Here is a 24630-nt window from a genome sequence, read left to right on the forward strand (position 1 = left end):
ATTGAATTGAAACATAATCCTTATCATCTAACTCAAATGTTCCTTGAGTCTTCCTCCCCGTTCCTAGCCTTGAAGAAGGGAATTGATAGTCATTGTTTGTTATCCTATCCAGAATATCAAATGCTTCTTTAGGTGACTTGTCCAGCAAAGTTTCATTTGCTAAAGCATCTAGCATAATCATTTTTGGAGCATTTACACCATTTTAGAACATAACAACTTATGTCCAACCATGAGACTCATGGTTCGTGCATTTTCGAAGCAATCCCTTGTATATATCCCAACACTTAAACATAGACTCATGATCAGCTTGACTAAAGGAAACAACGAAATTCCTTAGTTGGGTGTTCATGTTGGGTGGATTATACCACAACAAAAAACTTTTGCATAGACCTGACTAAGATTTCATCAAGCCATATGGAACTACATTAAGTCATGCCCTTGCTCGATCATGCAATGAATAAGAAAATAACTTGAGCTTCAATACATATTCATGCACACGTTGTTGTCTAAATGAATCACAAACCTCCAAGAATGCACGAATGTGTTGCCTTGCACCTTCGTGAGACACTCCACCAAATTGTTCAATCGAATTCAACATGATGAACATCACCGATTTTAGCTCAAAGTGGGTTGCTTGAATCTTCGGAGCTACAATACCAGGGTTGAGATCATCCAAGATAGGAGCTAATTAATCTTTAATGGAATGTAGACGAGTTGCAATTTCTTTATTATGAATTGCTACAGTATTAGGATCTTCAAGATCCTCAACTAGTTGATCTCCTCAATTTTGAACTTCATACATAGCTCTTTGAAAACATCTTCTTTGATGAAAAAGTTGTCCAATTGTAGGTACCAATGGTTTCTATTATCCTCTACGGGTCATGCAACAACACCACACTTGAAAAAAAATAAACAAAAATAACAAGTGATTCTATACAAAAATAAGAAATAAAATAGTGGGAAAACTAAACTTAAAATCACCAATTGTCAATACCTGGCAACGACGCCAAAAACTTGTTGCTTGTGTGAGTGTACTATATATGATACACAAACTGTGCAAGTATACACATCGAACAAGTAATATAGTGATGAGTGAGTATCCTATCCACATGGATCGAGGGAAATCGAGTAAAGTTTATGAACTTAAACTATAAGTGTAAAATGGTATGAACCAGTGGATGTGAATAATGTGCCAAAATATTGAGGTGGGTGAAATGATGTAACAAAAAGTAAAGTAAAGAATGTTATAGCTAAGTTAAGTTGATCACTGGGGTATGGTTTCTAGGCTATCTCTAGTAAGAAACCTTAGAGTAAAATTGCTACAATAATACCTCTCAGTGTAAATAACAATAAGATTCTATCAAATAAGTCATATTCCTTTTAGTCATTGAAACCCTATTCATATCTCTAAGGTGAGTTAAGGTCATGCTTCCTAGATCAACCCCATTGTTCACATCGATATAAGGCTAACTCTCTCGATATCAAGCATCAGACATAGATAGCGGTTATCTCTCGAAAGCTCTTATAAATCTAAGCATTTAAACAATGAACAAATCAAGCATTTAACATGGAAAATAATAAACCATCATTCGAACAAAAGCATATTCATCCATAATAAACCCGTACCAAATAAGTTAATTCATGGTGGGCTAGAATCAAACATCTTTAACATTTGTTTCATTACAAACCCACAAGCAAATAACAATGAAAATAAACTAAATGAGAAATGAAACTCCCAGGTGTGAGTTGCCATGAGCCTTGAACTGCCTTAGTAAACTAGCTTCTCTCAAAGCCCTAGCTTGCTACCCCTTGAACCTTGGCTATGGAGGACACAACGAAAAGATGAAGAAAATGATGTTTTAGTTTCCGTCACCTCTTCATCTCTCTTTTATCTCATACTTTCCAAATGCTCCGTTAAAATGAGGTGTCCTTATCTATTTATACTAAGGGCTCTTAGCATTTTAGCCCAAATTCCTTTTTTAACCTAAGGGATTATTCCCTTCACATGAGGGGGTAGGCACGACTGGCACTGGGGGCTCATAAGGATAGCTAGCAGAGAGATTTCACATGTGAAGTGGATAGCTAGCATCAAATAAATATCTTTGCCTTTTTGTCCTTTTCTACATCCAGGAATGTCGTCTAAGATTTTGTAGCATTTCTCCAATTCTCATTCAGGCTTATTTACCTGCACAACATTATCAGAACACCACCTTTCCCTTTAAGAAACACCAATTTCATGAATAAAATGTTGTAGCAAAACAACACCATATGTAACTACATGGTTCTAAATGCAACTATATTACTTTCAAAAAACCAATAACCTAATTAAAATGGCATGAAATATAGCTTTTTTACGGGGTTATCAGTAACCCAAGATCTGAATCTACAATCGCCAAATAACAACACCTCTACCCTTAAAAAAACTTTCAACCTTTCGATTTATCCTGAATTGCGGTGGCACTGTGATTCGTAGAGATGAACTCAATGGAACTAGTAACTAAACACTTCTCCCTTTTTTATGCTTGGTTTTCGGATAGGACACGTGCACACAAAACACGATCTGAAAATAAACATAAAAAAGGAAATGACTGATAAAACCTTTTGTATTTCCTCGGTTTCTTTCAAACGATGGTGAAGAATTTTTTCTCTTTATTTTCTCTGTTCGAAATTAGTGGGATAGATCCCTTACATTACTTTTTTTTGGTTTTATAACAACCCAAGTACATTTTGAAAATGAAAAAAAAAATCTCATTTTTTTACACCTCATTTTATTTTCTTTTTATTCTTGCATGATCTGGATCGATAATGAATTGGTTGTTTGTTGTGAGGGGACCACTATTGTCATTATTGTTGTTGTGGAGCATGGGAAGCCTCGAGAAGGCCTACTATGGAGTGCATGCTAGGATCGAGACCAATGGTTGTTGTATGCTCATGCGGATAGGGAAAATCTCTCATCTAGGCATGTGGGAAGGTGAAAGATTGTTGGTGACATCGGCTGAGTCAAAACAACAGCTAGGGTTTCCTCCATCCTTTGGCAAGTGGGCTTCTTTATTTTTGGGCCTCCAAAGTTGGGTCACCACTAATAAATAAGTAATGTTTGAAAATTTGTGTAATGGTCCTATAAAAAACAATATAAATTAACCAAATTGAATCTAACTATATATATCATGTATTATTTTCGTATATAAAAGTACGTTCATGATATGAAGTATGTATATTCAAGTATATGCCATATAATATATATATATATATATTCCTACACACGGATAACACATATACTATATATTCACACACATATAATAGATATTAATTAAGATCCCTATTATTAATAATATATATATATATATATATATATATATATAAGTTTGAGCAAAAATATCGGACAGAAATAACTATCTATACCCTTCTCCTTTAAATAAAATTAAGAATAAATTTAAAATTTATCAAAAAAAAAATTTATATTACCTCTATATATTCGCATCTTAGAGTCACCTTTCCAAGAGATTTTACACATAAAATTTTCTCGAATTCTAGGTGAATTATCTAGAGACAAATCTCTTCAACCCTTATCGAGCAAGAGATATTCAGCAAAGTATTGTGACATTAATTTTTTATTAAGTCGTACCATTTATTTGCTGCTTCTCCTTTAATCGTTCACTCTTATTAGTTTTAGTATTTTACCTTAGACTTCACTATATTAGTATAATCTTTTAGTTTAGTTATTTATATTTTAGTTCTCTTTTCTGTTTTTCCATCATGTTTTTATCACTGATTAAATATAATTTAATTGAATGGTTATCAAACCAATTCATGAGAAGATGATTTTCACTAATCACTTTATTATTTGATCGATATTTGCATGTACATAATTGCATTATATATTTTACACACAATTGTAGACATTGGCGGATGTAAATGGGTTTAGGGTGAATCGTTACCCGTTCTGAAATTCGAATATTTTTATGGTAGTTGTTTATTTTACTAATGGTGTTTCCTAAAATTTTATTTATGTCTACTTTATACCCAAAAAATTATGTTATTAGTATATATGTTTCATAACGTCCTGAAAAATTTGAAAATTAATTTTAGGGTTTGTTTTGATTAAAATTGAGTTTTCCTTTAAAAAATAAAAAAATATGGTTAAAGGAGTTACCATCAATCATTGTTTAGGTGTGGTTGAATCACCCAAAATATTTTATCATGTTAATTTTAAAAATTACCAAAATAACTGATGTGATCATGCCAAGGACCAAACTTCACATCATGCCAAGGACCAAACTTCTTCAACACATGATCACTTCATGGACATTCTACCTTGTTGATTCTAAGGGAGTCTTACCTTATTTTATTATTTATTTACTCATTTATGCATTACATGTCACGTGAATATGTTTATCTTATTCTTAATTTTTACTTGAATATTATATGCTGTCATTTATATGTATAATATATGATATTCATGCATGACTTATTAATTCACATCTTTATATAACTTATTCAATGCATATGCATTCATAGTTAGCTCATTTGCATTATTAACATAGGTGGAATAATGCATTTATAATTATCATAGCTCAATTCCTATCTAATTATTTGTTTTCATACTTTGTCTAGGTTCATTGGATGCTAAGAAGACTAAAGGCAATTGAAGAGTTGGTTGGACAGTTCACGTCTGTCAGATTGATCTACATTTTTGAACATGTTCCAAGCATCTTTGGGTGATTAAGTCTTCTTAACATTTAATCCCCTATCTCGTAGCTTTCCAATTCATTTTGAATCACATCAATCCGATATCGGGAGCTTGAGATATGTCCAGATTACTGAAGACAGTGCATGCTGGAAATTAATACGGGATTTGCAACCATTCATCTCCTTCAAAGGACTTATGCATGGGAGGAATTAATGAAGACATGCATGGACGAGAAAAGAATATTAAAATGAATCAGAACATTTCTGAGGAGGTTCAATGATTCATTCAAAGGCTATTAAATTCATCCATTCATGCATATTCATACAAGAAGCCAAATAGTCATGTTCACACAAGGGGAAGAATTTCAGCCAAGATACATTCATGAACATTCATCCATAGAAGACAAATCAACAAGTTCACACAAGGTGGGATGAATTCGGCCAAAGGATGTATTCCATTAAAAGATGAACATCCATTCATCAAAATTCATTCACCTAAGCCATGCTTTGTATCTACTTAAAGTATGAACACTCATCCATGAATGTTCAATCATTAAATCTTGTATGTGCATCCTAGACATCTCTTAGGCCTATAAATAGCTTTCCATTTCATTTGTAAGTAACCAATTCTCTTTGTTTAATCAAATATTTGTGAGAGTTTCTCTCTTTAGTTCTTAAGTGAACTTTATCGACTTATCAAGCTTATGCTTGTGGCGTCACCCCTATCTATGTCACCCTGATACTTCTGGTTCCTATCTCTTTATAGATAGTGGGTCAAAGTCCTTGTTTACCATCCCTTAAAGAAGCAATATAAAGTCTGGGTCTTTGTTCTTTAACATTGGTTCTTCTTTGAGTCTTCTTTGAGATACTACTTTTCATATTCATCTCCATCACCTTCATTCTACTTCCATTACCATACTTCATCATTTCCTTTATACATATCACCAACTTATATATATTTTCCGCTGCCATATTTATCTTTCCATTTCATTACTTCCATTTAACTATTTTTTTAGCTTTCTTGCTTGTGCAGGATCCTTGTTGCTTTCCTAGATCGAAACAATCAAAGGTGCAACCTTGACTTCACCATCCATCCAAGTGAGACTAGGTTGAACTGTATCATATGGTAATCAGAGCTAAGGTGGATTGCAACAAGAACAAGCAAAAACAACATCCTACCATTCAATAAAAGAAAATCAAAAAGAGAAGTGCCAAAAAAAATCAGTAAGTTAATCCCAACATCAACAAGGGATTCCAAGTGAAGAAAAACTAAAAAAAGGAAACAAATAAATCAAAATACAAAGAAGTGCCAAAGGTGACAAGCAACATCATTATTTCAACCGATCCTAAGGAAGTCTTCAAGACCTTTGATTGTTCTTCTAGGAAGGTGGTGAGTATCTTTGCATAGTAAGTGAACCTTTCTTTATTTTTCTTCCTTTTATAAGACCACCCTTCATTATTTAATTTTTCTACCTTTCTATTTTTTTCCTCTACACTAACAAATTTTTCAGCCAGTGTCCATAGCACTTGAAAGGTCTCGAGTTAGTTCTTTTAAGAACTTTACAAGAGAGGAACGAGTGGAAAAAGGCTAATCGAGTGTGTGAGATCAGAAGGGAATTACAAAAGCCAAAGACATATTCCCGAGTGAAACACGAGTGCTTGAGTGGAGTGACATCGCAATTTTTTTTGGAGTGACCGTGAGGTTTTTTTGTGTGAAATTTGGTAAGGTCCTAATTTTCACATTTCAAATTTTTACTAACAATGTTATTTGATCTTTCTTCTTCCCAAGAAATGGAGAACATTCAGCAAAGAGAGAATGCATTTCATACTCGTTGCCATATAAACGGTAAAGATGGCAAAGTATGTCTTGTAGCTATTGATAGTGGAAGTTGTGCAAACCTTGCTAGCACATATATGGTAGAGAAGTTAGGACTTACAACGTTCAAACATCCCAGTCCATATGTTTTTCAAGGATTTAATGAAGACGAAGAGTTAGAAGTTATAGAGCAAGTACTTGTGCCCTTTTCAATTGGGAGATATGAAGATGAAGTCTTGTGTGATGTTGCTTCCATAAATTCAAGCCATCTTCTTTTCGGTCGACCTTGGCAATTTGACAAACGAGCTGTCCATGATGGATTGACAAATCGGTATTCATTCTACCACAATGAAAGAAAATTCATCTTGACTCCATTATCTCGTAGCCGAGTGAATGAAGACCAAACTCAACTGAAGAAAAACATTGATGAACATCGTGAGAAAACCAATACATTTGGAGTTGAAAATGAGAGTGTGATTTTACGTGAGAAGGCCATTGGAGTAATCAAAAATGAGAGTAAGAGCATTGAGAGTGAAGATGAGTGTGTTGTAAAACATGAGAGTGAGATTGAAGAGAGAATTCAAAACAAACATGAGCATGAGAGAAAAGAATATGAGGAGAAGGAAGTTTTACTTTCTACTAATCAATCTTTTCTTCCTATTCTTTCATTTGATTTGCAGGTTATTCCAAAGGCCATATCATTGCAAATTGGTGAATCACATTTGTCCATTGAAGTTCCAAAGGTTGAAACATTTGGTATTCCAAAGCATGTGCTCTTTGACATTCGAAGTACATTCACTTCATATTCAATATTCAATGAACCTTATGAAAGGGAAGTTTCAACGAACCAAATTCCATTCATGAACCTTAGTGAATCTTGTACGTTCATTCACATTGTTAATGATGTTTCATGTTCTAACTTATTTCTATTTTGCATCACATTGAATCATTTACATGGAAGTGTTCTTGCTTGTGATCATCAATTCAAGGAAAAGAAACGAGCATTATCCAACTATTCAAGATTCATAATGTGGAAGGGTACAAAGACTAAAGTTGGCATGCCTTACCTACTTGAAGGATTCAAAGAAAATCATGCATACCCTAATAGGCATAATGATCTTCATTCATCCTTTCTTACACCAATGGATCAATCAATGACAAAAGCCTTCGATTTGAGGACAAATCGCTCTAAAGAAGGGGGGAATGATGTGATCATGCCAAGGACCAAACTTCTTCAACACATGATCACTTCATGGACATTCTACCTTGTTGATTCTAAGGGAGTCTTACCTTATTTTATTATTTATTTACTCATTTATGCATTACATGTCATGTGAATATGTTTATCTTATTTTTAATTTTTGCTTGAATATTATATGCTGTCATTTATATGTATAATATATGATATTCATGCATGACTTATTAATTCACATCTTTATATAACTTATTCAATGCATATGCATTCATAGTTAGCTCATTTGCATTATTAACATAGGTGGAATAATGCATTTATAATTATCATAGCTCAATTCCTATCTAATTATTTGTTTTCATACTTTGTCTAGGTTCATTGGATGCTAAGAAGACTAAAGGCAATTGAAGAGTTGGTTGGACAGTTCACGTCTGTCAGATTGATCTACATTTTTGAACATGTTCCAAGCATCTTTGGGTGATTAAGTCTTCTTAACATTTAATCCCCTATCTCGTAGCTTTCCAATGCATTTTGAATCACATCAATCCGATATCGGGAGCTTGAGATATGTCCAGATTACTGAAGACAGTGCATGCTGGAAATTAATACGGGATTTGCAACCATTCATCTCCTTCAAAGGACTTATGCATGGGAGGAATTAATGAAGACATGCATGGACGAGAAAAGAATATTAAAATGAATCAGAACATTTCTGAGGAGGTTCAATGATTCATTCAAAGGCTTTTAAATTCATCCATTCATGCATATTCATACAAGAAGCCAATAGTCATGTTCACACAAGGGGAAGAATTTCAGCCAAGATACATTCATGAACATTCATCCATAGAAGACAAATCAACAAGTTCACACAAGGTGGGATGAATTCGGCCAAAGGATGTATTCCATTAAAAGATGAACATCCATTCATCAAAATTCATTCACCTAAGCCATGCTTTGTATCTACTTAAAGTATGAACACTCATCCATGAATGTTCAATCATTAAATCTTGTATGTGCATCCTAGACATCTCTTAGGCCTATAAATAGCTTTCCATTTCATTTGTAAGTAACCAATTCTCTTTGTTTAATCAAATATTTGTGAGAGTTTCTCTCTTTAGTTCTTAAGTGAACTTTATCGACTTATCAAGCTTATGCTTGTGGCGTCACCCCTATCTATGTCACCCTGATACTTCTGGTTCCTATCTCTTTATAGATAGTGGGTCAAAGTCCTTGTTTACCATCCCTTAAAGAAGCAATATAAAGTTTGGGTCTTTGTTCTTTAACATTGGTTCTTCTTTGAGTCTTCTTTGAGATACTACTTTTCATATTCATCTCCATCACCTTCATTCTACTTCCATTACCATACTTCATCATTTCCTTTATACATATCACCAACTTATATATATTTTCCGCTGCCATATTTATCTTTCCATTTCATTACTTCCATTTAACTATTTTTTTAGCTTTCTTGCTTGTGCAGGATCCTTGTTGCTTTCCTAGATCGAAACAATCAAAGGTGCAACCTTGACTTCACCATCCATCCAAGTGAGGCTAGGTTGAACTGTATCAATAACACTTTGGTCTACTTTAAAAAAAAAAGGGTTCGTGAGTCGACACGTGTGGGGAAGGGTTAACACCCCCCACAATGCCTAGAAATTGGTACCTAGTCGATTAATTATTGTGTTTACAATGGAATTTATGGATTCAAATTTTAATTTAATTAATGATCCTCTTTTTAGTTAAATAAATACAACATTATTTAACCGATTAAAAATCTAGAGAGAAAAATTAACAATTCGTTGCATTTAAATAGGGAGAGTTAACCACCTAATATAAAGTAGAGTGTCATCCTTCTCATTTTCAACTAAAGCGGTGAATTATCAACATTTCTTCTAAAAAAGTTTAGGTTAAATTTGTAACACTTCAACCTTTCAAACCAAAAGGAAACACAACCTAATATAAGGTAGAATGACAATTTTTTGGATAGAAATAAGAAATATCATAATCGAACATTACATTTATTTACCTAAGGTTATGAAACAAACAAACATTTTATTTTAAAAATTACCAAGCCTTTAAGATATAAATGTTCAAATATTTATAAATATTGAATCTAAACCACCGAATAGGATCGAGTGACTCATCCTCGTTAGATCTAAATACAAGAATATTTTTCTTTCTACCCTCCCGATTGATTTTAAGATGTCATTATTTTAAAATGATTCCACTAGAGAGTATTTGTTCACTTTAAATTACCGAAATAAACTGTCGAGGTGGATCAGGATAATTCTCTTCGATAATTTAAAATAAACAATCATTACCTTTTGAATTCATTATTGAAAAAGATTGAGTAATGCAAATGAGACTATCATCATGCTTAATATTAAAGTAACATATTATGGAATCAAACAAACTTATTTAAAGAAATATTAATTACAAAAGTAAATAATAATATCAAAGAATCAATTTAATTAAGAACTATAATCATAATATAAAGAATCAAATTTAGTAGATATATAAAGTAAATACAAAAAAAATCATAAAACAAAAAAAGGAAAACGCGTGAAAAAATAGAAACGGAAATTAAAACGTAATAAAAAAGACAATTAAACGGACTAAAACAAAGTACTAAAAATTTAAAACATATACTACACAGTAAACAAATTAAAGGAAATTATAACATACGTTTGACGTGATAAGGAAAAGGGAAATGAAACAATCATTTGGCTTGAATTAAATATGTACACACGGCAACTAAATAAAACATAACAAAACATTAAAAATAAAACAAAAATTAAATAATTAAAAAGCAAGAAAAAAAGAAAAAAAATATACCAGCATAAGTTTGTGAAATGCGAAACAGTCGCTATTTAAAATATTTAAATTAAAACAAAAATAAAAAAATTAAAATAAAATAAAATAAAATAAAAGATCCAATTTAAAAGAAATCGAGGTCATTTAATTATTCATAATAAAATGTTAAAACAAAGATTAAGCACATTATAGAAAGGAAGAAGAAGAAATGTTGAAATGACGAAATCCTCCCACGAGTTTTATTAGAGAGCTTCAAGGTGAACTAGATCTAAATAATATATATTTACCTCTTATTCATTAGCTTCCTCTCCTGGTGAGTCTTTGAACAAAAGAAAATAAAATTAAAGTCAACATTAACCGAAATAACAAGACACAAATAAATTTTTAAAAAATAACAAAGAAATATCTTAAAAAATTTCTCTTGCTTCTCAAATTACAATAGTTTGAGTAACCCTGTCCTTTGTCTTTTTCACTCTCTTTTTCTCTTCTTTTCCTTTTTTTTTCCTTTCTCCCTCCTCTCTTTTTCCCCTCTCCCCTTTTTCTCTGTTTTTCTTTGTGTCCTCCATAAGATGGAGAAAGCCATATTTATAGTTAAGCCTCCCCACATCCAATGATTTAGATTCTTTACATTGATGACTAAGATGAGTCGAAATCATATAATATCTCTCATATAAGAAAATAACATTTAAACTTATCAAATTAAATCACTTAGTATATTCATTTCTCTTTGTAAAAGATCACACTTGATTTGACAAGATTCCTTTAAGATATTCTTTGATATGATGGTATTTACTTTTTTTTTCAAGGCAAGTGTGAACATATTCTTTAACATTCCTCAAGAAAAGAGTCTATTCAAATAAGTTTGGAGCCCGAACAAAAACTGGGTATTACAATATGTTCTCACCTTCAAAAATATTTTTTACTCCATAACTAATTATAGACAAAGTCAAGTCCTGTTAAATCTCATTTCTTGTGGGTGTTTTATTTTATATTAATCTTGTTTTCTTTCTTTGTTTCAAACTTCGTGATCATTTATACTTGTCACTGTCTTTATATAATATAAATTATTGGGGTTAAAACTTGATTCGATCATGTTAATAATATTAATCATGAATGAGATTTTATTGTTAGATCACAATAACTCATTCATGTTGTTAGCTATATTGATCAATCGAATAGTGCCAAGAGGGGGTGAATTGGCCTTTTTAAGAATTTGGTTGAAGCAATCGGAATAAAACTTTTTTCACACTGATTTAGAGTGGTTCGACTTTCTTAAATAAAGTCTACATCCACTACCTTAGGATCCACACTAAGGATTTCTCAAATCCACTAGATTTGCTTACCTTTAAGGACAAGGTGTAACCTTACAAACACTTCAAGGTTAATGCCCCCAAAACCTTGAATACACACTTTCCCAAAGAGTAAATACAAATGAAGCAAACAAAGAGAAAACCTCACAAGGAAAATATGTTTGCTCAATTTAAGCACTCACCCAATACACACTTGAGCAAAACAAACAATGTACTCACAAGTGTGGTTACAATGAAGAATTAGATAAAATAAGCACAAAATAAAACTTTGATGTTGGCAGGTTGGTTTAATATGTTTCTTCTTGACCTTGGGAACCTTTGACCTTCAATTTATACCTTCTCCATTAATTCTAGTCGTTTGGAACCATTGGGGATCATTATAGTCGGTACCTACAACCAAAAACAACATTTAATACATAAGGGGTCAATCATTTTGTGAAGGGGATTGATTCTTTTTCAAATAATTCGATCGTTATAAGAAGGGGATCAATCTTTTTAAATGAAGGGATCGATCATTTTGGTGAAGGGATCGATCCTTTTTGTAAAGGGATCAATCCCAACCCTACTAGAATCCAAGGGATCGATCCTTTTTCAAGGGGGTTGATCATTTTGTCAAAGGGATCTATCCTTTGAGCCATAAAAGCTTCAAAATTGACTTTAAAGCGTGAAAACGATCAAGTATGTTTTTTAAAAGGTTCAACTAAGTTGAAAAACATTTGAAACTTTATTTTTTCAAGTAAATTTAGACTTTCAATTATTTTTGATAAAGTTTTGATCAATTCAATTAAGTCCAAAATCAATTTTACAAATTATTGTTATATTAAAATATTAATTTAACAATCTCCCCTTTATGATATAACAAAACTCTTTGAAAATTTGTTTTTGAAAAATACTCCCCCTTAGAAAAATAATAAAAGGATTTATTAATTAAAACCATTAAGATCTAATTTTAATTAAAAATATTTTTCATTTTTCACATACTTCTCCACCTTTTTGTTATACCAAAAATAATTCACAATGTTAGAAACAATACAATAAGGAGATAAAGTAAAAAATAAATAAAACTTGAAACAATTAAACATATATGGAGAATTATATATGAATCATCAAGGTACTTTAACGTATATAGATAACTCTATACAAGGCATAAAGTACCAAAGTCATAAAAAATTCAAATAACCATATAAAACATTCAAGTACCAAATGCCAAATAAACATTAAATATCCAATAGCATAAATGCAGCAAAATATAAAAAATCCAATAATGAAATGGTATGATATGCATGCATAAACTAAAATGATAATGAAGGAGGGAAGGAAAATCCGTCAAGTTGGCGCTGGATCGCGTAAACCTCCTCGATCATACAAGCCTTAAGCATCTTAACAACGCTCGATCACATCAAAACGAGAGTCGATATCATCTCAAAGAATCAAAAGACTGAAGCATCCTCTCCTCAAATCCTCGGAAGAAATCTGCAGGAGGTTCCGAGTCTACATGAGCCACTCTCTCAGGCTCCTCGCCAACATCATCATCATGAGACTCATCCATGTGCTCTTTTTTATGATGCTCATCATCCATATGCTCACTGTGAAGACTACGAACCCAATGCATGGATCCCTCGGGATCCTCCAAGTAGCCGATCTTCGCCATGGTATCGTGACCAATGGTCCTCTCATCGAAATGAAAAGTGTCAATGTCAAGAAGCTCGAACAAATGGTTAAGGTACATCCCATATACAAGATTCGATCGAGCCTTTGATTTGATGATACTCATGATATCATTGAAGATCCTGCTAGCAAGGTGAAGCTCAGGAATTTGTTGGATGCAATACATCCATCAATAATCGCTCTCACGAATGGTTGAGAATTTTGTACCTTGAGCACGGATGCAATGGGAGATAATGTGTTGCAACAAATGGACATTTAGGGAGAAAAGGGTAGCTCTATTGTTTCTAAGATGCATTTCGAGAGGAAAAAGAACTTTTTCATTATCATTGCCGATAAGGGGAAGGTCGAAAGTTTGAACAATGAAGTCAACAGTGATGGTAACAGGTTGACCCAGAAAATATGAAATAATGGTTCGATAGATGGTGTCATCATGAGTAGCGGATGGCACACGAGCATTCAAGTAAAATGATTGAACCAAAGTATGATATGTAGGTCCATGAAAGTTTTAAAAAGTATAAAGCTTAATATCTTTCAAATTTTTCTCGTAAGGAAAACCCAAATGATTTAAAAAATTAAAGTCAAATTTTTAGGTTCTTTGATTGGTCAATAAGTGAAAAATGAGTCAAAATGCTCACGAGCTTTGGCATTTTTGAAACATTGGTCAATCCAAGAGTCAGATGATAATTGGCCCTTTGAAGCCATATACTTTCTCTAATGCATTTTAAAAAATATATATGAAAATTAAGTTTGAGTCAAAAGAGATGTTTAAAATATGTTAAAAATGGTTTTTGGAATAATTAAAATTGAAATTTGGCGTGAAAAATGATGTATGGAAGAATGGTTTGAGGGTAGTTTTTGGTTAAGGACTTTTATCGAACACCTTGTGCGTGTTAGATAAAAAACTTGGGATTTTTCAAAAATGGGTTATGGGTAAAGTTCCCTGCAATCAAACAAGTGATAGACAATTTAAAATTTGTTCTCTAACCATCTAGTTCATCTCAATTTAACTGAATTTGAAAAATTGAAAAGTTAGAATTTTGAAATATTCTTACCCAAATGTGATGATTCCTTCAAAAAGATGTTATGAAATGTTGAAATGATGAATAAGGCTTTCTTTTTGCACAAAGCCCATAAGAAATTGATTCGTATTTGAGAGTTTTTGATGAAAATCAATTTTTTTGGTACTTTTGGGATTTTGGTTTGAAATTTTGGATTTTTATAGAAGAAATGCACCTAAACAAACTTAAAATGGCTCCCTGCACAAATTTTGCCTAAAGGTATCGATCCTTTTTGCAAAGGGGTCGATTTTTTTTTCTAAAAAATGCAAGGGATCGATCCTTTTTCTGGAAAATTGCATTTTTATTCCAAGGACCAAATTGGATGCAACCTAATTCATATTATTGATTTGGAATTAATTTTCATGACTTAGAGGATACTAAATGTGCATGAATGCCAACTTGAAAAATCAAATTATGTAAATTTTTATTATTGATCAAATTAGTCCATAATTTACACAACTGAAGTCCAAATCAAGTCACACAAACATACAATGGCTCTAAAGATCCTAAACATTCATATTTTCAATTTTTGCTACATTTAAACATCATATTCTCAAAATCAACATATTTAATCAATACAAAGCATGGAGAACATGATTTCACATGAACAATCAAATATTGCAAATTTAAGGCCAAAATTATCATCATAAGCATACAAGGCCTTAAAATTGCAACTTATGTAATAACAACTCCACTAACAAATTTCAATTAAGCACTATGTGGGGATAATCAATCATGCATAATCACATAAAAGTACAAAATTGCATGAAATTAAAACGTGTTACCACTTGAACTAAGTTTGATTAAGAAGGTCTCCCTTTCTTCAAGTTCCCTTCCTTAGGGTGTTTTAGAGCTTCCAAATACATTTCCATTGCTTATCATTGCTCCAATACATCTGCATGAGATATTTAATTGATTTTTGGTACCCAAATTGCTTTGGGTCCTTGAATGTTAATTTCAATGTGAACCTTTTGCCATTATTGACTTTGATGAATTGTTCGAAATGATTTCTTTTTCTTTTAAACTATTAAGCTTAATTTTTAAATAAAAAATATCTTTTTCAAAATTTATATTCTTCAATTTTGAAAGCTCGAAATCATTTTTCAATTTTTTTTTGATTTGAAAATCCAATTTAGTTTTCTGAAGAGAATCATTTTCGTTTTTAAATTTGGAAATTATTTTCTTATATTTGGAATTCTTGGTCTCAAATTCAAAAATCAATTCATCATAAGCATCTTGTAACTCATCAAAAGAATATTAATTTAATTCATTTGAGTTTGAAGATACCTTTGAATCTTCTTGGATATTCATGAGGCTAAGGTTGGCTTCTTCATCATCCTCATCATCGGTGGAGTCTTCATCACTCAATGTAGCCACCAAAACCATATTCTTTGGCTTGCTTGAACCCTTCTTCCTCAATAGTGGACAATTTGGCTTGCTTGAACCCTTCTTCGTCAATAGTGGACAATCATATTTGATATTCCCCAGTTTTTAACAATTATAACATATGATAAGAGATGGCCAAACTCTTCAAAAGATTCATATTGTAATTGTATCTTCATAATTCAAATGAAATTCTACATAACGTGTTGGAGGAGGAGATCATCGTTGTTTTGTAGTTAAAACTAAAGTAACTGAACATGTTAAGAACTTTAACTAGTAAATAACAAAACATGTTAGGACCTTTAACTAGTAAATAACATTGGCTGAAAGTACATTCGTATAGTCAAATTCAGGGTTAAGTGTTTAAGTTAACTTTAATCAAACTTGCAACTGGTCAAAATTTTAAAATCTAAATTAAACTGTAAGACTCAAGAATTTAAGGGTTAAATTGGGAAAATTGGAAGGTTTAAGGATTTTTTTTAAAATTAAAGAAGTTTGAGGGTTTATTTAAGAATTTTGGAAAAAAAATTAAGGACTTTGACCCATTGTACCTTGAATTAAAATGCTTCATTTAACCTGTGAATAACTGGGCTAGATTAAATCCAGCTATTCATTTTGAGGTGCAATGAGTCCGATGGACAATATTACATCATTTAAAATATCACATTATATATTAATTTATGGAAATTATAGTTATAAAATTGACAATTTCTTTAACCGTTAAAAAAAATCGTACTCTTTATTTCAAAGTACACAATCAGATACAGTAGAAGATCTCGTGGAGTACATTTACTGCCTAATCTAATAAATATTCTAAAATATGAATGATGAAGGTCATATTGGCTTTAATAATGATCACAAATCTGTTTTTCTTTTAATATTATTCGTATTGAAATTTTTAAAACTATGGTTGGATAATCTAAGCCACGTGGAGCACTATAATGTCCCAATACAAGAACTATGTTTATAGTTAAAGGAGGAGTTGCCACACTTTGGTGGGCGAGAGGCCAATTTCACTGAGGTTTGCAATGTAAGTAGCCAACTAGACCTATTATTATTCATTAAACCATGAACTTGTGCTTTATTTATTACAACCCCATTTTTCCGGACACCGACCGATGAAAATAAAACATACATTATTATAAATAGAGGTGCAAACGAATTCAATTGAGTTTTACTCGATTTAAAAAATTTAAAGTTGAGTTCAATTCGAATCTTAATTTCTCGAGTTTAAAATTGTCAATTTCAACTTGATTCAAAAACTCACGAACTACTCGAAATCTTATGAGCTTAAAATTGTAAAGCTCGATTTGAACTTGAAATAAATAATTAAAATTCGAACCGAACTCAAAAAAATTGAACACAAAACATTATCAGATTTAGCTCAATTGAAGTTTGAACTCGAGCTCCAACTAAGTACATGAAAACCTTATATTACATTTTTTAATAAATATATATATATATATCAATACTATTAATAATTTAATTAAAAAATTAATATAGTATTTTTTGAGTTGTTCGCGAGCTTTTTAGTCAGATATCAAATAGCTCATTTGGACTCATTAAGAACTCGAGTGGAGTCCAATCAATTTAAGTATTAACTGAATTTTAACTGAATCAAACACGGTTAACTTATGATTTATCTCATCTCAATTATAGTCCTAATTATAAAGCTATATAAAGGGAAGTTTAGGTTGATAGGGAGCTTACCTAGTAGTAGAAAACAAAAATAAATAGATATAAATATATATAGCAAAATTTAGATATTATGTGAAAATATTAATAGTAATCTTAAATTAATATGATAATATGGATTTTAGCTTTATATAGATCTAGGATTGTTAGATGAGTGAAAATAGACGGTTAAAATTAACTCATTGTTTTTTATTGAATATCTTTTTATTTTATATTGTTAATCTCAATTGTCTATTTTCATTTATATAATAATACTAAATCTATGTAAAAATAAAAAATAAAATATAAGTGGATCTTAATATATTTTTTAAATACGATTATAACCCATAAAAATATACAAAATTGAAGAGGAAAATATCAACTGATTGTCAAAGTATCTTTGCCATGTAATAATTGGTTCTTTCATGACAAAGAGTGGTGGTCACAAGCCCACAACTAAAGTAAATGCTATAAAGTCTAATGAACAAATCAAACGAGTTCCCCCCACCATCTTAAATTAGTGTCCTATCTATGTTGGTGGGTGCCTTTCTTGCTATTATTTCAATATTTATCGTAATGAACAATTATAATTCTAATTATTAATGGTGTTAATTTAAAAATTTAATTTAAAAATAATATAAAATTTTAAAAATTAAACTCTTAACGATGGACATATGCTTTTTTATGTTAGATTTAACATTTTTTATTCTCACTATTAATAATATAAAATTTTAAGAGAAATTTATTATCTTTTAAGAATAATTGATCCAAATTTTCTTAATATTCTTGTTATTATTGATTTGGGTCCCCTAGGATCAGTTGAAGTTTTAATAAAATGCGCTTACAGGATGTGGTTCAAGAGACCAATAATTAGTTTTCAACTTGTAATTAGTAAAGAGAAATGTAGTAGGAAAATTATTTAGTACATTGACAATAAAATATATTTATTTAAATTATAATTTAATTATGATAAGTGTTTTTATAATAAACTGAAGAACTTAAAAAATAACAAAATAAGATATTCATCGTTACTTTAATTTAACTCATGGAAAATAAAAAGTTTCACTAATAATAAACCAAAACAATAATACTACAACACGATAGTATAAAATATATTTCTTTTTACCTTTTATGTATAGCAACATACATATTGAAGATAAACTTATTAGGATCTTTAATCTATGAGTAATTAGAATATACTCTCTTGTTATATTTCCTTAATTTCTTTTGTTATATACATCTATCTCTCTTGTCATTATTATCGTGTACATTAATGATTTAAATATCATTGAGATTTATGAAGAGATATCTGTGACAATGAAGTACTTAAATAAAGAATTTAAAATAAAAGGAATTGAAAAAACAAAATTTTATCTTGAATTACATGTTGAGCACCTAAAAAATGAAATCTTTGCACATCAATCACCTACATAGAAAAAGGATAAAACAAATTCTACATGCATAATGCACATCCATTAAGTACTCTGATTGTTAGTTTATTGAATGTAAATAAAAATATTTTTCATCCTTCATATAAAGATAAGAATCTTCCTGGTCCGAAAGTATCATATTTAAGTGTCATTGGTGCATTGATATATCTTTCTAATCATATACGACTTGCTATCAATTTAGCTCATGTACAATACGAAGATATTGGAATGAGGTCAAACATATATTTTGTTGTCTTCAAGAATTAGTTGATTTTGCAGATGTGAGGTACTTAATTGACCCTCATAGTGCTAGATCACAAACTAGTTATATTTGCATATGAAAGTACTGCAATTTCTTAACGTTCTATGGAACAAACAATCGATACCACTTCCTCTAATCTATCCATAAGGTTAGCCGTGAATGTATATGGCTAAGGTCTATAATTCATCATATTTGAGAAGATTGCGGTTTATGCTCCGAAAGAATAACTTTGACACTATTATATGAAGATTATAATAAGAAGGATATATAGAGGGTAGAACAAAGCACATCTCACAAAAATCTTTTTTTTTCTCAATACCTAGAAAAGAATTAGATATTAATGTCCAACAGATTTGCTTGAGTAAAAATTTAATTTTTTTAGTAAGGCATTGCTACATTTGAGAAGTTAATTTTCAATATTGACGGTATCACTACAAAGATCCTTAATGATGTGTTCATGAGAAAGAGTAAATACGTGTTGTACTCTTTTTTCTTTATCCATGATTTTGTATTACTTGATTTTCCTATTAAAGTTTTAATGAGACAACATGTCATGAATATTTAAAGGATGATGTGCTCTTTTCTCCTTCGTTAGGTTTTGTTCCTCAAGATATTTCTTGTAGGTTATGTCCCTCAAGATTTTTCTTGTGAGGTTCTAATAAGGTACATATTTTAGTGATGAACATCTAACTATTATTTATAGCATTTATTAAAATGGATGTTCATTCCATTAATGTTTCACTTTACCTATAGTAATGATTAAAGGTTTATTATGGTTCTAGTTCGAGCCTATAAAGAGGATGCACAAGCTTATAATATATGAGCAATGAAAAGATTATTATACGCACTCACATTATATTCTATACTTAACAAATTAAACATTCTAAAAAAAATTAGAAAAATGTGAATGTGATTGTTAAAAATTAAATTATGGGTGTTTATTGTTCTATTTTAATAGAATTAATCAACTGAATCAAAATTTTAATTTAATTAATTGGTCAAATAATTATATGTTAGTTTAATTAATGACTAATTTTCTTCAAATTTAATTATCAATTAATTCAGTTTAAATTCAATTAGCTAACCAATTTAACTAAAAATATTTAATATATTATATATATTACATATTTAAGCTCAAACATAATAAGAATTAAAACATAACTATCTTTCAACCATACTAGACACATTAAACTTTGAATGCTCAATCAAATTTTAACCTAAATAAAAAATACATCCATTAAATCCAAATTAATCTAACTAAAAAACCTTACAATAAATTTCAGTTAATATTTTTTTAAAAAATATTCAGCTAAAAAATTAAAGAAAAAAATTTAGTTAATTTAATTTTAACCAATTTAATTTAATTTGTGACCATATTAACTAATTATATAATTGCAAGTAACTCGCACATCGTATGGGTATGCAAACTGAATAGATATAATACTCTTAACTCATTCATCGTATGGGCATGTCATTATGTATAATACTTTAATATGTCACATAAACAACAGAGTTAAAATTGAACTACGATAAATTTACAAACTATAATGATTTGAGACACTATGTAAACACAACTTGAGAAAAAAAATATTAAATATAAAAATTGAAAATCATATAAACACTATGAATAAATGAATATGATCAAAATCTATATAAAATTAATTATCTGTACGTCAATATCTATAAAAATTATATTATCTTAAATACAAAAATAACGCAAAAAGGAACATTTTTCTTTATTTTTCTCCTAACTTTCATCTCATTATTCTCTTTTTACTTCTTCATATATATACAAAATAAAAATTAAAACAAAAAATACAATACCCAAATAGGCTTTAAAATCCAACGAAATTAAACACTAAAATTGAAATCAAATAATATGACAGCTTGGGATACCTTTTAACGATAGGTATAGATTGGTTCCAAGTTTAAGTTCACTGGGGTATTTGCAATATGTGATCCTGACTGATTGGAGTTTAAGTTCACATACACGCATATAAGGTTGTAAATGAGACGAGATAGATTGCGAGTTATTCGAGTTCGATTTGCTCAAAACTCGGTCAATAATCGATTCAAATGGACTCGACTTGAGCTTAGCAATACTCAATCTCGACTCATTTACAGCCCTACATACTTGCATACACACACTTAAGAATGCCTAGACTGAAAACAAACCCTTTTGCTTCACTAATGAACCAAGGTCCATTTCCTTTCCCCTAAGGGAATCTGGGTAATATCTGACGTGTACTTAAATGTACAGACATATAGGATGAAAGAAGCTCGTTTTTAATGAATTCAAAGTCAATGATATAAACACTTTCCCCTAAAGCTTTGCTTCTACCCATTCTCTCACCTAATTCTAGTTGTCAATCCAACTTCCACGCATCCACACACACACAAATATACCAATCCAAGCATGTCATGGTATATGTATCAGGCAACGACTGAGCTGTGGAGTGCGGACCCATGGAAATGATAATTAGATGATATATGTATATGCAGCACTAGAATGGAAAATGGTTCAACAAAGTTATTCAAAGTTCTTTAAGCAAAACTCATCAAGTGGCCTAAATGATAAATGGGGATGTTGTTCTCCCTGGAGGTCCTGGGTTCGATTAGCTACATTTGCAAGGTGTGTACGTTGTCAATTGGTTAAAAAGTTCTGAACAGATACTACCTTATAACCACAACAATCTATTAAAAAAAAAGTTCTTTAAGCAAAAATGTCCTTGGTTTCATAATCTTAACACACTCCATTTGAAATACATTTATCCGAAAAATATTTATTATTAGGTCTTCAAAAAGCATGATATACTATTACAATCATCATCACACCATTTCAATAACCCCCCTAAATGGAAAACTATATCTCTGCCATCACATCATCAAACACAAGGAACAGTTAAACATAATCACTTCAATGAAACATCTTGAGCAAAAGTAGAGTTTTAACACCATGGGCATTTGTTTGAATACCATGGAATAGCAAATAATGAATGCTGCTTGTGTATTTTATTGCCAAATGCTCACTAATGAACAAGAATTCAACTAAAACTAATTAGGATCCACAACAGTACAATTACATGAGAATGTTCAACTAAATTGCCTACCTATAGAACACTTTGCACACGACCCTATGCTCCTTTCATGTTACAGCTTCTGTCAGGATGTTCAAACTTAGTTATCCAATCTTCACTATTTCCTATGTAAAACTTGTCCAAGTATACAGAGAGCCTTGCAGCAATTAGGAAGCCTAAGTGCAAACAACTTGTGAAATGGGAATGACATTACAAAAGGCAGAAAAAAAGAAAGAAATAAACACTTACACGAGCAGTATACATTATGCAGAGATGAAATGAAAACGAGAATGAAGGTCCCAATTCCTGAATGAGTATGGAGCTTATGAGAACAACAATGTTATAACTTGGATTATTGATCCCTCCATCTTGGACTTGGATAGGGGAAAAAACCAGAGGGTGATAATGGAAACATAAGACCAGGAGACGGTGGAGCTCGAGGCCCAGGACCTAAAATCCCTGACTGACCACCCATGGGGGAGAAAGAAAAGTTGGGACTCAGTGGAGGAAATTGAAACCCAGGAGAAAGCAACCCATAAGGGTTGGAGTGGGCAGACAACAAATTCATATAGCCAGTAGGTGATGGCAAAAGGAACTGAGATATCGGTGAAGGTAAAAGGCCAGGCCAATTCATCCTTGGTGATGGAAGATTGGGCATTGATGGAACGGAACCATTCATTCGTGGAGAAGGGAGATTAGGCATCAACGGTGGACCATTTACTCCTCTTGGCGAAGGGATTGCCGGCATCGGTGGATTAGGAAGTAAACCAGAAGATGGTGGAGCATTAGGTTGCCCTGGAACTGGAGGGTGTAGTTGAGGGTGGCCTTGATTTCCAACTGGACTTGGATCTATAAGAGAAGTCTGAAGGTATCGCATATAAGCTGATATAGGAGATTCAGCTGTGTTTGGCCATAGAGCATCTCCAGGAACCATAGGTTGCAACATGGTAGGCGATGCCTGTCCATATTGACCAGGTCTAACAAAGCCAGTGTTACAAGGAGCAGGAGGGGAAACTGGAGCTGGTGCATGAGCAGGAGCAGGGGCGAGGGCTGGAACAGGAGGAATATGGGGCCGGTTGATTGGTGTCAATGGTGGAGGCCTAATCCTCTGCAGCCTCATACTTTGAGGTTTGGGGGGATTCTGTGGGGGCCTTGGCAAAGGATCATTTCGTGAAGGCGAACCAGTGAGCTGCTGAACAATGTTCCGGAAATCATTTTTGCTAATATTGTAAACCTGAGGCTGAGGCTGCTGCCTAGCAGCATTATTAGCGAAGTTAGGTTGATGCAACGGGCTCTTCCTTATATTCTTGGCGATTTTGTTCACACCAAGATGATCATTAAGCCGATTCTTCGAATTATCCATTTGAAAAAACTAAATTCCAAAGTAAACTACAACAAAGTAATCCCAAATTTCCAGAGACTCACAAAGTCAAAACATTCAAAAGTTTCAACAGAATATCCCAGAACATTAAAATTCAACCTCAAGCACCTGCTAGAAAAAAAAACTAGATTAAAAAGCTGACCGAGTAACTGTGTGGACTTCGTCTAGATATCCACGAGTGCAGTAATTAAAAAGCATCAAGCTTTGGGATTCCAAATTCAAATCTCCACCAGAAACCAAGCCAACCCCTAAATTTCTCCCTCAGAATTGCCGCAGAAGCCTTAGTCAGCTTCCTGTATCATAAAAATAAAATGCCCAAACTCAACCCATCAAAACTCCCACTCAAAAAACAAATCTCAGATTAGCAGACTTCAACAAAGATAAAACATTTATAAAATTAAGTAGCCCCGAAAAGCAAATCCCACATCATAAAATTGAATATATTTCACAGCAACTAGATTGAAAGTGCAGGTAAAAAGCGAGAAATACAAATGAAAGTGCGAAGTAAAGGGAAAAGGAAAAACATACCAGATTCTGAAATTTTGAAGTCCAAGTGAATATCTTCCTCCTCTTTGTAGATTGGATGGGCAGAAGGAAAAATCGAAAGGAAGAGAAGCAGAAAGGAAAGTAAACTCTAGGGCTAGCGAGGGATGTACAGCTGAGACTAACGTGAGATGTGGGTCAATATAGAAATTAATCCATCCATTCATCTTCATTTTCTCTTCTTTTTCCTTCTACGCTGTGTTGTGTGGGACCAATAATCACTGATAATGAGATGACATGTAAGATAAATGGAGAAATCGTAAATAACAGGATAAAATATATAAATTATTCTCTAATTATAAAAAATTGGTTTGTTAAGTTTTTTAATTATTA

The 24630-nt window shown here is 31.7% G+C and overlaps 1 protein-coding gene across 1 annotated transcript; it reads right to left on the reverse strand.

The window, feature by feature from the left end:
• Window positions 1-22295: 22295 nt before the first annotated feature.
• On the reverse strand, window positions 22296-24416 carry LOC120200462 (protein HAIKU1-like). Its single transcript, XM_039201300.1, has 2 exons — window positions 24283-24416; window positions 22296-24047 (listed from the first exon to the last, which is right to left on the reverse strand). Exon 2 carries the CDS (start codon window positions 23734-23736, stop codon window positions 22726-22728), a length of 1011 nt encoding a protein of 336 aa, XP_039057231.1. The 5' UTR covers window positions 23737-24047; window positions 24283-24416; the 3' UTR covers window positions 22296-22725.
• Between the last annotated feature and the right edge of the window lie 214 nt (window positions 24417-24630).

This window comes from Hibiscus syriacus, unplaced genomic scaffold, assembly GCF_006381635.1.
Source record: "Hibiscus syriacus cultivar Baekdansim isolate YM2019G1 unplaced genomic scaffold, ASM638163v2 tig00005974_pilon, whole genome shotgun sequence".
NCBI lineage: Eukaryota > Viridiplantae > Streptophyta > Magnoliopsida > Malvales > Malvaceae > Hibiscus > Hibiscus syriacus.